Source organism: Cephus cinctus, unplaced genomic scaffold (genome assembly GCF_000341935.2).
Source record: "Cephus cinctus unplaced genomic scaffold, Ccin1 Ccin1_scaffold0970, whole genome shotgun sequence".
NCBI classification, from domain to species: Eukaryota; Metazoa; Arthropoda; class Insecta; order Hymenoptera; family Cephidae; genus Cephus; species Cephus cinctus.
In genome coordinates this window covers 306130-323491 of record NW_014333527.1, presented here as the reverse complement: position 1 = coordinate 323491, position 17362 = coordinate 306130, and the positions used below count along the sequence as shown (strand labels likewise).

The window sequence follows — 17362 nt, the reverse complement described above, 5'->3', positions numbered from 1 at the left end:
AGGAAGTGCAAAATAGTGGCCAAGGCTGGAATCGTCAAGTCGTCACCAAAGTGGACCTCGAGTGTCGAAAGATGTACTGGACCAATGAACAATACAAATGGACAAGGGATAAGCAGACGAGGATCCTGGGGTAAGTGATCTTTCTCTTTTTTCCTTTTGTTTTGTACTCACCATAAACATGTATGTAAGCGGCCATGCGGAAAGCCATAAATTTGTTATCTCAGCTGATACCGGAAGTATAGCATAGATCTGACTTATATTTGTGCGAGATTTTGGTGATGCATTCACAAAGTGTTTCCATGCTGCGGGGTAGTGTCTGACTATATTTCCAGCTATACTCGTTTCCGAGTGATCAACCGCAGATTCTGCTGCGTACTAAATAATTTCTCCTCGTCCACGCGAGTCTTCTGGATTTTGCCAATTCCGCGTTTATAGCGCACCGACAAGAGAAGAACACTGTGGACTCTCTATTAAAATACATATTCATACATATTATATTAATACATATAATACATATTATATTAACATTACAAAAATGGAGGTGATACACGGATGTCAGCTCCAGCATCGCACTTTTTTAAAATCTCTTGAAAATGATTCAACAATAGGCTTTTTCAATAGTTCTCGAGAAGTTCTACAGTTTCTGATAGGTTTCAACAATCGTTCTGCTACGCAACATCGGTAAAATATGTATTAAATATGCGTGTGGCATCATACGCTTCAGTGCAGGCAGACATGAGTTGCTTGCTTTTGTCATATTAAACTTACCGAGCTAACACTGTGCGATCGAATTTAGGATTGCAAAGAAAAAAAGTATTTAGGCTATATCCGATGAGTTGTCTCGTTCTAAGTGTTGCTTTGGGAACCAGCGATAAGTAGCGGAGGACTCTGCCCGCCAGGCTACCCGTTCGTGATCACGTTCAGCTCGGCTACGACGGGATATGCATTATTGACGGAGGCGATGATCACAAAATTCTATTCCCGGACTCGCCGCTACGATTTAGTGCCATGTTTTTGGTATCCCCTAAAACCGTAGTGTTGTGCATCTTCCTACTGATCTCTGGTAGCACATCCAGAAATGTTTGACGGTATATCTTATAATATTCCCAGTCTATTTACCTGATCAGTCAACGACGGTATCACGTTCCTGTCGGTAAATAACCTACGAACAGCCACTATAGATTTAATAAGAATAACTTGGTAGCCAACTTCAAGGCGTGGGAGTTGTCAGGGAATAGTTATTTACAAATGGGGTCTGAGGCTTGGTTGAGACTTATTCAGGGTGCAAAGAAAACGGCAATTATACAAGATGGTAAGTACATTTAATTTCATTTGGATTGCTTTGTTATTGGTTTACATTAAGTAATATTATTTTACGATTTTGTATGAATGACATGATTTTTGTAAAATTTAGATGTAACTTTTTTTTAAATACAGGCAAAAGAAAGGTTCATTTTCTGCTAGAAGATGGCAGAGAGATGGTAGAAGAGTATCATTTAGACACAAATGTTCTTGTTAAAAGAGCATGGAAAGAAAAAGGAAAACTTGGACAAGACGTAGGGTGGCTGGTTGAGATAGGAGATCCCGAGCCAAAGCAGCAGGACAATCTGGAAATTACTGGGATTCGTGAAAGTTCAAATGCTGTATATAACATACGTTTTATCAATACTTTTTTGCACATTGAGTTTGGCAGAATCTTATGCATGATCGTTTCTATAGCCTTTTGTTACAAGAAGACTCACAAAAACCTCCTTGGAATGGAGAATACGAAATTTACCATATCCAAAAGATGTGTATGTGGTGACTGCTGACAACGATGGTACGATTACAGTACGCACCACAAACAAAAAATACTTCAAAAAGCTAGACGTTCCAGACTTAGAACGTATAGGACTTAAGCCAGAACAGGAACGAATATCTTTTACCCATCAGTTTAATACATTAATTATCACAGTAAGTATACTATATCACTTAGCATTGAACGTATGTATAACTTTATGCATTGTGACATTTTCAGTATAAAAAACCACCACTGCTCCTGGATTTAGAGAAAAAAGTATTGAATGAGTTAATGCAATTGAAGTCCAAGAAGGAAGGCGATGTTCAATGTCCCACAAGTTAATAAACAAGCATTTGTCAACAAATTTTTACTGATACCCATCATTTACAGATATAATTTTATGCAGAAGCACTGGATAATCTACGAAATTAATTTATTATCATATCTATATTTCTGTGGCTTTCTACGTTAAACACACATATATATATATATATATATAGTTAATAAAATGATAATTCATAAGATTACGCCATTGCGCGCGAAAATCGAGAGATCGATCGTTCACTGCGTCAGAAGTGCGGGACTGGGCTGCATGTCTACTGCTGGTGTGTGCGTATAGTGATTTAGAATCTGTTATGCTTTTAGTTTTGTGAGAGCAATACGTGTAAATTCAGCTAACATGCCACGATCGGTGCCACAGAGGTGAGTTATCGATTTACTGGATTCTTGTAAAAGACGGGAAATGGGTTGCGATGAATGTGAATGTTTACTTCCTTGAAATGGTGGCCACGATATTTAGAGGTTATACTGTGCCGACTGTTGCTGACATAAGAAGGGTTATTCAACTCCAGTAAGAAGACTTGGATATTACGAATGGTATCACCGGACAATAAACAATATTACTGATCAGTTTTTAATCGTCCTAATAATATAATCATAAAATGTATTTTTTAATATCGTAGCGTCGTTGTGCTCAAGTATCTGATCAACCGAGTAAAATATGTAGTTCTTATGTTACCCCATAGGTGGCAACACCTACCTCAGCGATATTCTGACTTAGCTTCGAGAGTGCGAAATGTAAATGCTAGCAATTTAGTTCTTTAGGTAAATAAATACGTTTAATTCTCAATAATGATCCTGTTTTCTAGATTCACATTATCTAGAAGCACAATTTTTAGACACGATTATTTTATATTTGAGCTAAACAAAGAAAAAATAAATATAATTCTCCATTGTGGTTTGCAGGTGGCACCAGTACAAAGCCTTCGGCGAGGTGATCAAGGGTACAAGAATCGTGGCGTTTAAAGTGCCCCTCAAAGAGGTGAGTGCAGCTATAAATAAGTAAATAATGCAACTCCAAAACCGAAAATATACCGTCGGGCTCGCGATACGTGTTAGTGCGCCCAAGCGTGGCGGCCTTTTTCATCCGCGACCCCCGCGGCGAGCACACCGAGGCCAGATTCAACGAATCGTAAACTCCGAAAAGTGCGTTAATGTTGTCACTATTTATACTCGATGATTTACACCCTTCCGATTTCGAGAGCCGTACGATATCCCGGAGGGCGCGCGAGCTCCCATCATCATGAACTTTAGTGTTCCACGAATTCAAATGGATCTCACGCATCGAACTTAACCAAGAAATTCGTTCCCTAACGATCCCGTAGAAAATGGAGATACCAGAACTATCAGAGACTGAGCCTCGAGGGTCAGAAGAAGTCGGGCATAAAGATTCTCTACTTCAAGATAGATACATATATTCTCCATCCTGAGGAAGGTAGTCGTACCAAGCTAACGGTGATTTACGTCGATATAAATCAGTAGTTCGGTCCAAGTGCTGACAGGTATGCAAGCTCGTTTTGCCGATTCGCGACTTAACCACTTCGCCACCAAGTTCCTCGTAAGAATTTATTATAAAAACATTCTGACAGGATCTCATCCAGCCCTACAATTTCGATTACTACAATTCGTTAAACATAAAAATTTCCAACAGTGTATCTAAAAAAAAATAAATAAATAATTTTCATGATAATGAAGACGATGAACCCATATGGCTCGTTAGACTATCGAACGCAGTCTGGAAACCATACTAATTTTTGGTGACCAAATTTATGGAGATATCGCGTGAGTGTTGGTCCACGCATTTGTTCAATTCACAGATATAATAGGTGCCGGCAGAGTGGTGGCAGTGATGAACACTGCTAGTTCTCACAGCAGCGACTAAGCGCTAGAGGCTTTGCGAAAGGAGATGACGGCCCCCTCCCGCCCCCCAGCATTAGCATAGACACAATGCCCAGGTTCACGTGTACCGGGGACGAACATATTTTCACAAGTTGTTCCGTCGCGTCAGCGTCGTGCAGGCGGGTGTTGCAACCCGCGATGGCGATGGATGGCGTCCATTTATTTAAACGACGTCGATCGGCGCTGTTAATAATCTGCCCGTTACTACAAGAGCAACGGAATTACAAGGCCCACGGTAAACTGGTAAAGGTACCAGGCATTCTACACCATATAGCCAAAGCCCTATGGTTATATGGTTTGTATACGAAGGAACCATAGGAATCCATTTAAATCTTCATCCTATTCATTTCCAAATCACAATTCCCATATGTGCTCATGACGTAATTTCTTTTTTTATAGACACTCCTACCGGAACTTCCAGTAACATCCAGGATCCTATAACCAAAAATAATTCCCGGTTCCCATGGTATCCCTCGTTGTTACCCATGGAGCGAAAGGACGCCGCCGTTCACGGGGAAGACTCTCTTCTACGTAACCTTACTCTCGTCCCATACACTAAATCAAAGAGTCCTCTTCGCGGGGGTCGCGTACAGATCAGACGGATAAGAGATATGATCACATTGGATGCTGTAGGATCTGTCGCTTGCACGGGGGTGTAAAGCAACCAGCAAGAACTGGCAAGAAGAAATAAGGAAAAGAAAAGAGTGTGGAGTTAGGTGCAACCGTGTTTAGAATAACACACAGTGTACATATTGCGTCGCATTGACGTAACAGAAGCGCGGAAGCCTCGAGTTCTACTGGAGATTTTTCTGAAGCAAGCTCAGAGGGTAGGAAAAAGGAACTGGAGAAGATCCACCATGAGATCCCCTATCACTGCAGCCAAATTGGTGTATTGTTGCACAGAGGGACCCCCTCGTAGATATAAACAAGCTTGATATATGCGTACTCTTTCAGCCGGTACATTCGACTCGGTGGATTTCGAATGCCGAGTGTTTGTCTAGTAGTCGAGCGAAGTAAAACGTATGCTCCCATGCTGCTATGTTTCTATGATATATGGCGCTCATGCTGCGACTCGGCAATCCTTATTGAAATAGTTTTGGGACATCACGAAGGAGGTCCCAATCGACTCTGAACACCTAGTCTTGTCACTCGAACCTTTCTTCGTCTGTATGTATGTATACGTATACTTTCTTCTTTTGTATTATTGATACCTCGAATTCTTTGTCATTTATTTATTTACCCAGTCGCACGGTCGCTACGCGTCGCACGGCTGGTCCTCGTGGAAATTGACATCTTCCTTTATGGCGGATCGATGACGTCCAGGAATTTCGTATGGGCAGATCCTAACGTTGGATAAGAAGAGGAAGGCTTACGGTATTTTTCACCGGGTTGCGCAAGGACGCGCTGGTTCACTTCGTTTCGCTTGGTTCGCCTCGCTGCAAATTGCCAATTTCGTACGATCGATTTAAGAGCGTTCTCATTTGCGGTATTGAATATGTTGATTATGCGCCGCATAACGTGGCTAATTGATGGGACCGCGCGGTGCCGAGTTTCGCGGGGCATAAACCATTTTTATACCTTGGCTCTTGCGTCGACGCCTCATTAAAATTCGTATCCATGCCTACTAATTGTGCGCGCGATCCTTGGCTGGTATGCGCATGCGTATCCCGTGCCGAGGGATGCACTCAAAATTTCATTGTTTCAAGGTATTACGTGAGAATTTGGAGCAATTTGTATTTTTACACGTATACGCTGTCTGAGGTAATATTGGGTATGCAATGACAAATTTTTCGTGTGAAACGCGAGAGAGAAGGTTAAGGGATATTTTAATTATTGAATTTCATACGCACTCGGTATTGACGATCCTGAATCTTAAATAGTGTTAGGTCGTTTCGAGTGGAACGCCCACTAGATCTACGTATGCATACGCAAAATAGGAGGGTGGCTTGGCTAATTGATTCTGGCGTCGCGGGCTTTACATAAAACAAGTCCACGGTGCGGCGCTGGGACTGGATTGGACCCAGGGACTGATTGGGCCCGCTGCGGAAGCCACAGGGGGCCTCTCGTTAATAGGGCCTTCAAAAGCCCATGCCAGCACCCATTCTCGCTGTGCTTTGGGCCCATGATACCTGTAAGATTCTCCTGGTCCACGCGTAATACTAAAACACAGTAAGGATGGTCACTTAAAAAATGTGTACGGTGACGCTACTGAACTTGCGCTCTGTACTCATCCGTAGCAACCATGAGAATCATATCCAAAATCCCAATTTCTGTATTGCGATTACGCACAGCTACAATCAGATCAATTGATCCAGTAATAGGACCTTATTAGTACCAGTTGATAGTTAAACCTGCCGAGCTTAAATTATGAACCAACCTTAAGCCAGGTATCATTGTCGAATTCCAATGTAACAGACGCAGCATAATAGACGAGACTGTACAGTCGGCATAGTCGGACGGGTTAATAGCGAAGAACCTAATCCGACGATTTGTCAGGCGTAACGAGGATTATGATAATAATCAATTGGCTCTCAGGATCACGGCTCCACACGACATTTATCTCATGCTCCTATGCGTTACCTCGTGCGTCCCATCGTTCCCCTTGGTACATTACGCTCTGCCACAGGTACACGAGGTCGCAAGGGGTCGCGCATAAGGGCTTGTAAGCCAATCTCATATTTGACTCAGGTTTAATTCCTCCTTTCTCTTAGACTTTCTCAAACCACGGAGATTCTCCCTAACCGTGGTACCGGGATCCTTTGTGGTCGGGTCCTGTCTCTATAAAGTCGAATGTTTGCAGGACGTGGTGGATCGTCGATGCGCGAGCCGAACAACCGTCAGGAATCCAAATAACGTCGATCGGCCTGAAAGGGGTCGCGCGGTCGGGTCATCGGATGCTGACTGGTCCCGAACAACCCGAAGGTGTCCCTCATCGACGTCCGGCCGCTCCGTCAATCGGAATGTAGTCGCGAGTCACGCCTGTCCCGATTCCGAATCGTTAATCTTGCGTTTTACGAGGAACCTGGAGCATCCCAAGCGGAGAATCGTGATCGGTAATGTTCGGCATCCTTCGCGTGCCGCCGTACTGTCCGACCTCGTAACTTCGGTACAACTTGTACGTTAATACCCTGAAAATAGGGTTCCAAGGGTTTTCTCGATCGGTCTTTAACATCGGCTAAGAGCTCGAGGATGATCGTTAAGGGATCGAACCTATGAGACTCGAGATTTAAGTATCATTCGAGTGACAAAAACGGTCCCATTAAACTTTTTATTTGGATTAAGAGGGACGTATGTTACATAGGGTGTTAAGAAATTTACAGATTTTTTTATATCGTTATCCCGTTATATCGGGTTTTCCTGCTCGATAATTCTTACATACGGGTTATCCTGTGGGTCCTACACGATTTTTTTCTCCATCCTTTCTCTCGATTGTCATCACGGTCATTTTTCCTTCTTAAGGGATGAAAATCTTCCTCGCTAGGATTCCGGGGTACCAGAGCGGCCCTTTCGTTTCCCACGGGATCTCGGATCCCTTACGGAGAAAAGAAAAAAGAACGTGTCCTTCGGGGTGTTTAAGCACGTTTAATGCGTGAACCACCTGGGACACCCATGTAGCCTAAACGCCAGCCCACCCCCTGCCTCCCTCTGTCTTATAGTTTTCGTTTAATTACACGAATCCTTCGATAAATCAAACTGGCGCGGATGTCCGAGGTCACTCGGTGCTGACCTCAAGCCGTACGATAATTATACCTTTAAGGACACGTACGACGTACGTATCGCTTGGGTATCCAGATGGATAGTATATACGTGCATAACGGTGGCCCTCGTGGCACGGTCGTGCGATTAACGTTCGATTCGCTCGCTTTAACATCAACGCGCGTAATCAATGCGTCAAGTGCGTAAATCAAGTGACGCACTTTGCCAATCGAGGATAAAGTAAACAGCGAGTTTTTATCACCCGCGCTTCTTTAATTACCCTTTTAACGATATCGTTAATTTCTCAGCTGTCTTTCGTACCGTACCCGCTATACAAGTACCGTCTTATTATTTATCTTATCGACTTCCTGATAACATACCCCGGCCTTGATTTTCATATCGATTCACCATGAAATTCATTTAACCTGATTCATTCATATAGTAATTTGTTGTGGATGGGAATTTTTTTTTTCTACATCCCTTTTCTCTCGTGACATATATATATATACTAAGATGTCAGTCAGCAGACAGGGTATGTTCCAAGGGTGTCCGACGCCTGCCGGGTCATTTCTGCACGAAGGGAATATTAATGTCTGTAGGAACGAGAGTAGACAGTGAAGTAACCTTTTGGAGGATGGATAGTCTCTCGACGTGGGTGATATCTGTATTTCAACCCTCGAAGTCCCGACATTCAGATCCCTATCGAGTTAACTTCTCGGTTACACTTTGGGGTGTCCTGAGGTCGTCGAGGGGTACAACAGTTGCATTGTCTAGGTAGAATATGGTTAGAGGATACGTTTCGTAATTCACGTGAGGTCATAAAGTGGCTACTGACTGGACGGTGTGGGATGATAAGAATTTTTCCTTTTTTTTTTTTTCCCCAGTCAAAATTGACTCACCCTGGCCTATCCTTCCGGTTAGGATAACCACTGTTGTTTCGTGAGCTTGCACCCGACCCACAGTGTCCTGGGCATTTGATCGACTATATCTGACTCCCTCGAAGTTCCTAGAGTCCCGGTATAGAAGTCGGTATCAGATTTTCGGCTATATAAGGCGTATAAATAACCAGGGTTCGGCAGGGTTTCGAGCCAGGAGCTGTCAACCGCATCACGCCTCGACATTAACTACGTCTTCTCCGTCCTGCCGTTGGACCACGGTAACCGTGAACACGCACCGCACGCATGGTCGACGCACTACAAGGCCCAAACCTCCCAGCAACCTGTCTGATTAATTCTGTTATGATAACCCTGGAATGTACGGGCACGAAGCCGCGCACCCACCCTTTTACGTAAAAGGGCGCGTATTACCTTTTTTTTTTTTAATGTTTGTCGATTTTTTTCTCATTCTCTTTGTCCTAGGCAAAAGGGATACGGATTTTTGATTACAGTGACGTAGGGGAATAATCATGTGGGGTCATGCGAGTATAGGTTCACTCAGATTTTTGTCTCACGTGGCAATGAAGTTTTACACCCACGCTTTAACGCTCCTTTGTTTTTAACGGTCCCCGAACGTATCGGTGTCATGGTCCCGGGGCCTTGTCTCCGGCGCAATACCACGTAACGGCCCTCCAAATGGTAATCAGTGTGGCTCACTGCCGGAAATAATAACCGGCAGTTGAGCCACGGCTCATTGTGTCCGGCAAGGCGCTAATCTTTCGGCCAAACAACCGATTTCTCTCGTACACCAAGCCGGAGAGTCTCCGCGAGCGCGGATCGAATCGTGTGTGGCTTCATAAAATTTTATATGCTTACGAAATACTTTTGGGACTGCTGTACCGGGTGGCTGCGCCGTACTCGTAGAAAATGGGCATCGTGTCCGGCGCTTAAAATTGCGGCGAAATTCGGTTCTTGAAGATTTTTGGGAAGAGGGAGTTAATTTTGAAATATCGACTGGAAGGGTTGACGAATTCAAAATTGAAAAAAAAAATTGTTGTACTTAAAAAAATTTAATACATTTGTATGCCGTTACATTCATGTTCTTCGAAATTATATCGTACGCGCATGCGTGTCTCTCGTAACTAGAGGATGATTTAAGCACGGCTTAACACAGACCCAGTACAAATATTCATGTTCCCTCCTGGCACTTATTGTCTAGGGACTTTATTTTCTCCTAGTAAGTGGTCCCGTGGTAATCGGTACTTTATCGCCTGTGCAGCCGTACCTCGATTCGTTTATAGAGTTTAACTTTCTCTCGGTTTTCATAATTTAGAGACAATTTTTCAAATTATGCACCCTACCGATCCAACTGTTAGGTTGGTACCGTTTTGGTTTGTTTTTTTCTCAATTAAAGAAAAAAAAAAAAGTCATGCAGACCATTCTCTTTTTCTACTCGTCATAGAATTCCCCGCTGCTCTCGACCTTAGCGAATTCATCGCGCCGCCCACGTACCTTGTTTCTTCCGGATTTATTGTTTCAACTTTTTTTTTTCTTTTTTCGTGCTCTCTTAAAAATGAAGTAGGCCACGCAACCGATACCCTCCTCCCCCATTAGCAATGGTAAGTGTTTGTTTAACGCCCCGCAGGGGTGAGAGACTATACGATCCTTCCACTATATTCCACCCTCGGAGTCGTCCACCGCAGGAGATCGTAATTTATGCCAAAGTTGGCGAGCAACTTCGATGACTTTGTAAAATATTACCGATCCCAACTACAGAGATCTTATCCGGCACGAACCGACAGTGCGATCCGTTTTGTATTTTCTTCTTTTTCTTTCCTTCCACTTCATCCCTTCCTTCCTTCTTCCTCCTCTGCCGAAAACTCATACACACCGGCCCACGGCCTGGCGCCTCGAGAACGGCTCGTGCGTCAGCAACAGACCTACTGTCCTACAACCGCTTCCTCTTAACTATCTATTTTACCTGCACTTCCTCACATTTTGTTCTAGAACGAAATTCGATTCGGTGGAAATCAAAATTTCTTTTTTCATATGCCTTCCAACTCGCACGTGGTTCGCCCACGTACTTCGGTACCGATTGTGGTAAAAGGACGGTATATGGTCACGGACGTCAAAGTTTTCAACCCATTAGATACTTTACGAAGGCTGGTTTATTATAGACGGGAGTGCACAGTGAAAACTTTGGAGAAGCATCTCGAGACGAGAGCCCCATATATCAGACGCGGTTTCACTTTCAGTCTGGTACATGCAAAGATGCGCTCGCTTGGGGGGGTTGCCGGCGGTGGGTTTGCCTCTTTTTTGTCGGCGGCTGAATTTACATTCTCTGCGCCGCTTGACGTCCACCGGCGACGTCCGTCGCCGCGACGCTTTTCCACGCGCACGTAACCACCGAACTTGAATGGCGCGCTCGCGAAGAGGACGAGACGGTATAAAGTGGAATAAAGTAGCGAGACGAGTAGGACGAAACACAAGAATCTCTCGAGACGCCATTATAGATTCCTAGTGCAATGTGGTTACTATATATATATATATATATATATATATATATAGAAAGAGAGAGTAAAATTTTTATTATCTAGGAAAAATTTGAAATATTAAACCCCACCGAGTACATATCATCTTGTACAGCTTGGACTAGGAAATAATTTTTTTTATTTCATTTTTATCCATTATTAAAATTATCTTTTTGGATTCTCCAAATTTTTATATCACACACATGTGGCTCCCTGCACGGCGCTATCCCAAGGGCAGGTTTATCTCGGATCCGGCTCGTACAATTAAATCGACTTTCTCCCATTACATTCTGACCTCCTCGTATGCAAGTCTTGACCGAAAATGGTTTCCCCAAAGGAGATCCTCGTTTCCTCCTCACCGATAACGACCATCCATATCATATTCACCATAACTTTTTGATTCCTCCAGCGAAGTCGCCGCAGCGCCGGTCCCTTGTTTTCATTTCGTACACGGACGTTCACGATCGGTTCGACGGTCGACAGATCGACGTGCGTTCGTCTCGTTCATTCCCTCGTGTATCTTTTCAAAGAAAATGGCTACCTCAGAGGACAGTTTCGTCTCGTACTTTAGTGTCTGTGTATCCCATCCATCCAGTCGACATCAGATAGGACACCCCAGTGCCTTATATCTTGGCTAGATGAGATGGCCGAGTGTTCATCTTGTCTCTACTGTCTTTCCGGGAAGCCCAACTTGTTCCTACAGGAGGGAAGATCTCGCGGTAGCAACCTTATCTCCGGGCCCAATCGTGTCTTGCCGTTCCCATTTTGCACGGCTTCGTTACGCTATCCGTGAAATACGAATATTTCGGTATTCCTCTTTATCGCAGAGAGTGATCTGACGCGCGCACGTTCTATTCCCCCTTTTGGGACTTGGTTTGGAATTTTTTTTATATAGATATATCTTTTGGAATTTTACGGGGTGACACTTTTCAATTGGATCCGCTGGTGGTCCTTGTGTTGTTATCATTATTTTCGTATCATGATACTTTTTGCATATACATATGTATATATATGGAAATATGCTTGCCAAATTCTGGGTCGATCAATCATCTATGTTTATACATATTTTTCTTTCTTTCACTGTGTGTCACTTTTTCTTTACGATTGTCTTTTTTTTTCATTTTTCTGGAAAACCAAGATTTTCCCTCCGGTTGGCATACGTGGGTGTGGTGTCTGGTCGTTATACGTTGGCTATAGTGGCAACGGCGGAGCATCCGCGCGCATTGTAGTGGCTACACGCAGATGAGGAGGACAGGGACATTTGTGGATTCGGTGGTTCGGATGGTTTGGATAGCTCGGATGGTCCATTCTCGAGAGACGCGCTAGTGGCTTTATGCTTCTGGTACATAAATTTCCCTTGAATGGTACGAACGCCGAATGCGTATATGAAGCCGGCGCCCCGTTCTCTCCCACCTGCCCTCCCTTCAGTCACATAACTTTTTCCCGTTTCTCTGTCCGAGGATGGTGCCCCTGCTAGGTCCGTACCACCTTTCCATTTTTTTTTTTATATTCATCTTCACGAACCCAAACTGCCTGCTCCTTTCTCCCGGCTGTCGCAGTGTTTACCGAAATGTCAACGTGGCAATGGCGCGTAGAGAAATTGCAGATTTATTGGGATATTTTTTTTTTCACCCCACCCGCCACGCCCTCTCAAAATTAGCCGTATAAGGGTGCCAGCAAAAAATTGTAAACCTTACAGAGACGACGGTTGTCAGGATATGGGTCTTTTCATTATTTGGGACGTCCCTGGAATGGAATTTCATCTCAATGAGTCTTCTGGTGGGATTTGGGTCGAACGAATTAAAAGTAATGTGAAGGAAGTCCTGCATGGGATCTAGCGCGAATCCACTGGGAGCAGCAAGAGGTCCTGCTGGTGCCTCAGGATAATTGCCGATTTCTCAGTTGGAGTCTGTACAGTTTAGCAGAGAGATTATAAGCGGCGCTAGGAATGGGCGTGTTGAGGTATAAGAGGATGGCGCCGTGAAACTAAAACGGACCTTCCGAGATCCTTACAAATCCCTCGGTATATGTATATCTCTTGGGGAGGCAAGAAACAAACATTTGTTTAAACGGTCCCGACAAGTCACGACCATAAATAGCTCGGGATCGTTAATCTTGTCTTCGGTTGTGGCGCTGGCTCGTTAATATAATGTATTCTCACCCCCGTAGCTAAAACAATCAGCGTTGGAAAGCCGCGTCGAGGTAACGCAGAGAAAATGGACGGAGTGGCGGTCCAGCGGTGATTCTTGGTTCTTAAAAAAAAAAAGAAAAAAAAAAGAGTCTCGGGGAGCGTCCGAACTACCCACAGGAAGAAAAACTGAGACAGAAATCAATAAGGGTCGCTACCCCATTGCCGGACGTTAATTAGCACTGCTCCAGGTACCGGATGGCTGACCATTCGGTCGGGGCAATATGGTTCCGCGAAAATCGGTAACAGGACGAAATATTGCGATCGCAGATAAGATACTAGGGGGATGAAGGATTTCGTAGGAATTTTCGACTTCCTCCCTTCCATTTTTTATCCTCCGTCAACGACTCTACTTATCGAACTTTTAATCTTCGATAACAGCCTCGGCGAAATGACCAGGTGGGTCTCGAGGCGGTCGAATACCTTAAACACTTCCCACACGGCGTGACCTTAGGCGACAATGCTCATGAATGCTATGCGGTAATATCGCCTTAATGCATATCGGCGGCGTTGCAACCCATAAGGGACATGATACGCATTATATCGGTGTCGTAACATTGTAGCAGATGCGCGCGACGGCGCGTGCGTGCATGGGTGCATGGATGGATGGAGCGCAGCGCGCTCTGGTGGGAAGAACAGGAGGTGCGCGCACTCCGTGCACGGAGGTTGTCAAGTCGACGGGTCAAGTTGGGTCACATTCTTGCGTGGTTGAGCTCGCTCCACTGGTATCGACTGTCATCATTTTTGTGGTATCGAAAGACAGAGAAGGAAAATGAAAGAGGATAGAAGAGACTTTGAGCACCTTGGGATATCGAAAATCGGTGAACATGAATGATACTTGGAGATGTTTTGGGTCGTATGAGAGAAGCTGGTCCCCGGTCCATTTGACACATTGAAAATGATCTCCATGGCTTTAGGATTCGGTATTTGAGCAACTTAAAGATTCGATCAAATTTGAATTTTTTTTTTTTTAGTACCAGAAGGTCGGTGGAATTTCAGGGTTTCAAGGGAATACAAATTGTAATGAAGTCCATTGAAATTTTTGAGTTTTTCAAATGGTGGCAGTTTAGGAAATTCAAATGATCGTATATCGGATAGTGCCGATTTTTTTTATCTTCCATGAAAGAGGTCCCTGAGGTGGTTCGAGAGGACGAGAACTGTTCGAGGAAGGAATCCAGAGGGCAGGTGAAGTCGAATGGGTCCTCAGGAAGGGACCCCCCGAGGGTTTGAAGCCGCCCCGAAAATATTTTTAATTTTATTACAGCCTGTAATATGGAAATTCTACGGTCACATTATTAGGTGTGAATTGAATTATAGCGATGGGATAAGCGCGCTCTTATTATTTATATCGGAAGGAATACACGTAGGTATCGGCGCGCGGCCATGTTTATTCAGATTTTTGCCACGACCACGGGTACCGCGAGCCAAGCAAAAACTTTCCCACGACAAAAATAAAAGTCGCCCGGCAACGTATCTTTTTTCCCCTATTCCTCCTATCGTCACGATTGTCCACTAAAAAGTAGCTGCAGACGCGTGGGCCCCTTTTATTTTCGTTTCCGAATTTTCGTAGAACGAGCCATTTTTAATTGCTCCCTTATCGGCGCAGGGGATCGGGCCAGAAGGCGGACATAAATAAAGGAAGAGCAAAGCTATGCCCGCAAAAGGTCCCCCGCGGCTACCGGTACCATTACGTCGAGCGGCTTGCTGCGGAAAGGGCCCAAATGTTACCGAAAGAGGCTTATGGTCCCAATGCCGGGTCCTCCCTCTCACAGTGGTCCTCGACTTCTTTGCCCAACAGATGGTGGGCCCTCTCACGAATACCAGAAGGTTATACCCAGTACCCATAACCCACCTCACGGCAATAAACTCATTTGAAGTATGCTTCCCCCGATCGATGATATCTTCAAAACAGTAATGCCCAATTTGACCATACAATGGGACCACCAGGCCCCTCCTGCCCTAATCCCATAACATACAGCTACAATATTAATTTTGCACTATATCCACCATCAGCACCCATCGATGTCTTCGAAATTGTAATCGGGGCCCGACAATGGGACTGCTGCGAAGTTCAGTCCCTTTTCTTTCCAATCCCATTGAATTCTCATTCTCAAGGATCACGCTGGACCCACTGTGAAGATCTGCAGAAGATTAATGATTTATCAAGCATTCTAATATCACTACGGCTAACATCATTCAAGCCTTCCAAAATCCTACTCCCCCCCCCCTTCAACCCTTAAAATTTTGTTTTGAACCTAACAACAACAACTAAATCCCTAGTTCGATTTCTCGATCTTCCCGTGGCACGCGCTTCTCGAGTGACCCATTTTAAATCGCTTGAAGTCCTCTGCCAAACGAGGAAGTAAGTGGATACGGAACGTCGTGCATATATCAGCTGGCAGGGGCCGTATAATAGTCTATATGGCTTTGTACGATTCTATATGAGCGCATAACCGTTGGCTGCACTCATGCGGCGAAATGTTCCTTACTCCTCGAGTTCCCGTCTTGCAGAACGTTTGCGACTCCTTCGGGTAAGCAGTCCTCGTCCTGGGATTCGGTTCACGTTAGCCGAGACCCTTAACGTTTAATGGCGCTTTGTACGGTATAGATACATTATCGTTGCAAAATAGTTGAACGGGCTTGAGGACGTTATTAAAAGCTCACGTTGCCCGAGTTTTCTTAATGGCAACACGTCATTGTGCCTTTTCGCACGTATCTGTATATATTTTTCGTAAACCATTACGAGTATATTGCGTATCGGGTGGTCGTGAATTTTTCAAATGACTATTCTTACCTCGTTACATCGAGACACGATGAAGTGTAATAACATACATTTGTCTAAGGGCGAATTTACCTGCAGCGACGAGGAACTCGCCGAAATTGCACTGCCGGCTTCATTTGAGTTGCGCCTTTAAGTATTACGAGCTACTCGCTCACGTGCAAGTATGAAAGCACGAAAGCATCCAGGGACTCATAAATATTCGCAATAAATATCATCGATACCTACCGTTGGCTGACGCCTACGCCATTTACTGTCACTTATTATACGTGATCAGTAATGGGTCCTACGTCTTTGCGAGTACGTACAACAATTTTCGTATACGGTCTATGCTTATTCGGATTGAATTTTGAAAAAAAAATGTTTTTTTTTCCTTCCAGGCTAAGACACTCGAGTTTTTCATTTTTGAGAGTGACTCCGCGAGCCTTCGGTTGTTCGTCATTGCGCAACTGTTTTTGTTTGTTCTTGCACGTCGCTCGATCGAATCGCTTTTCCTGCGGCACGAAACGGCCTCGCGGTGACTCGCAGGAGGAATCGCACATGCGTGCGCGGGCGCATGCGTGCTTACGCCGAATATTGTTGTGGCCAGCAAGTTGCAGGACAAGCGTGAAGCAAAGCATGATTTAATGGCGCCCCGCGACTCGGACTCGCGAAATTTGTCTGTAACCCAAACTTACACGGTGCCGCGCCCAGTCTCGAAATTGGCACGGCTGGATGCGTTGAAGAAAAAAAATAAAAAAATAAAAAAAAATAAAAAAAAACATGCAATACACGCGGCAGAATAATTAGAAGGGAAGAGTACAGGGATTTTTGTCAGAAGATATCGGGTACTGAGAGACGGTCGAGATTTAATGTGAAAAAATATGAAAAATGTAAAAACCTCCTGTCCTATCCTGGCTTGAGGACCACCAGGACCGTCGCGGAGGCGCCGCTCCCACAATGCACTCCTCAACGGCCGATAATCCTGATTTAGCTGCGGTCATATTTTAGACTAAGGATCGTGAAATTGAATGGTGGAATCAGCAAGGACCTCCTCTCGTCCAGGCTCTTCCTTCCCGTCCTGACTGTAACGCGAGGCGAAAGAGGCACGCGAAGAGAACGCACGAAGGGAAAAAAAATAAATAACCTATCCCGGTAAGGGCTAGTAAATTTTTCAGGTGGGCAGCAGCCATACCCAAAAGACCTTTCGCCTGTCCATACATCTGTTCATATGTCCATTCGCTCATACGTGTATACAGTTACGTATGTTCTACGTTCATTGGCAGCCTGGGGTGG

The 17362-nt window shown here is 44.5% G+C and overlaps 2 protein-coding genes across 2 annotated transcripts in view; both read left to right on the top strand.

Annotated features, from left to right (window-relative positions):
- The first annotated feature begins 1021 nt into the window (after positions 1-1021).
- Positions 1022-2144, top strand: LOC107271424 (protein DPCD). The gene is made up of 4 exons (XM_015747410.2): positions 1022-1312; positions 1438-1643; positions 1720-1953; positions 2018-2144. Exons 1-4 carry the CDS (start codon positions 1249-1251, stop codon positions 2120-2122), a joined length of 609 nt encoding a protein of 202 aa, XP_015602896.1. The 5' UTR covers positions 1022-1248; the 3' UTR covers positions 2123-2144.
- Positions 2145-2241: 97 nt separating this feature from the next.
- Positions 2242-17362, top strand: part of LOC107271423 (RNA/RNP complex-1-interacting phosphatase) — a 36447-nt gene continuing 21326 nt past the window's right edge. The window contains exons 1-2 of the mRNA XM_015747409.2: positions 2242-2482; positions 3026-3101. Coding sequence (XP_015602895.1) covers positions 2460-2482; positions 3026-3101 — 99 coding nt within the window. The 5' untranslated portion in view covers positions 2242-2459. The remainder of the gene's footprint in view (positions 2483-3025; positions 3102-17362) is intronic.

Coding starts and splice junctions, on each gene's coding strand:
- LOC107271424 (XM_015747410.2), top strand. CDS start 1,249: ATGGGGTCTGAGGCTTGGTTGAGACTTATTCAGGGTGCAAAGAAAACG. Junction 1,313..1,437: donor AACGGCAATTATACAAGATG/GTAAGTACATTT, acceptor TTTTAAATACAG/GCAAAAGAAAGGTTCATTTT. Junction 1,644..1,719: donor TTCGTGAAAGTTCAAATGCT/GTATATAACATA, acceptor TCGTTTCTATAG/CCTTTTGTTACAAGAAGACT.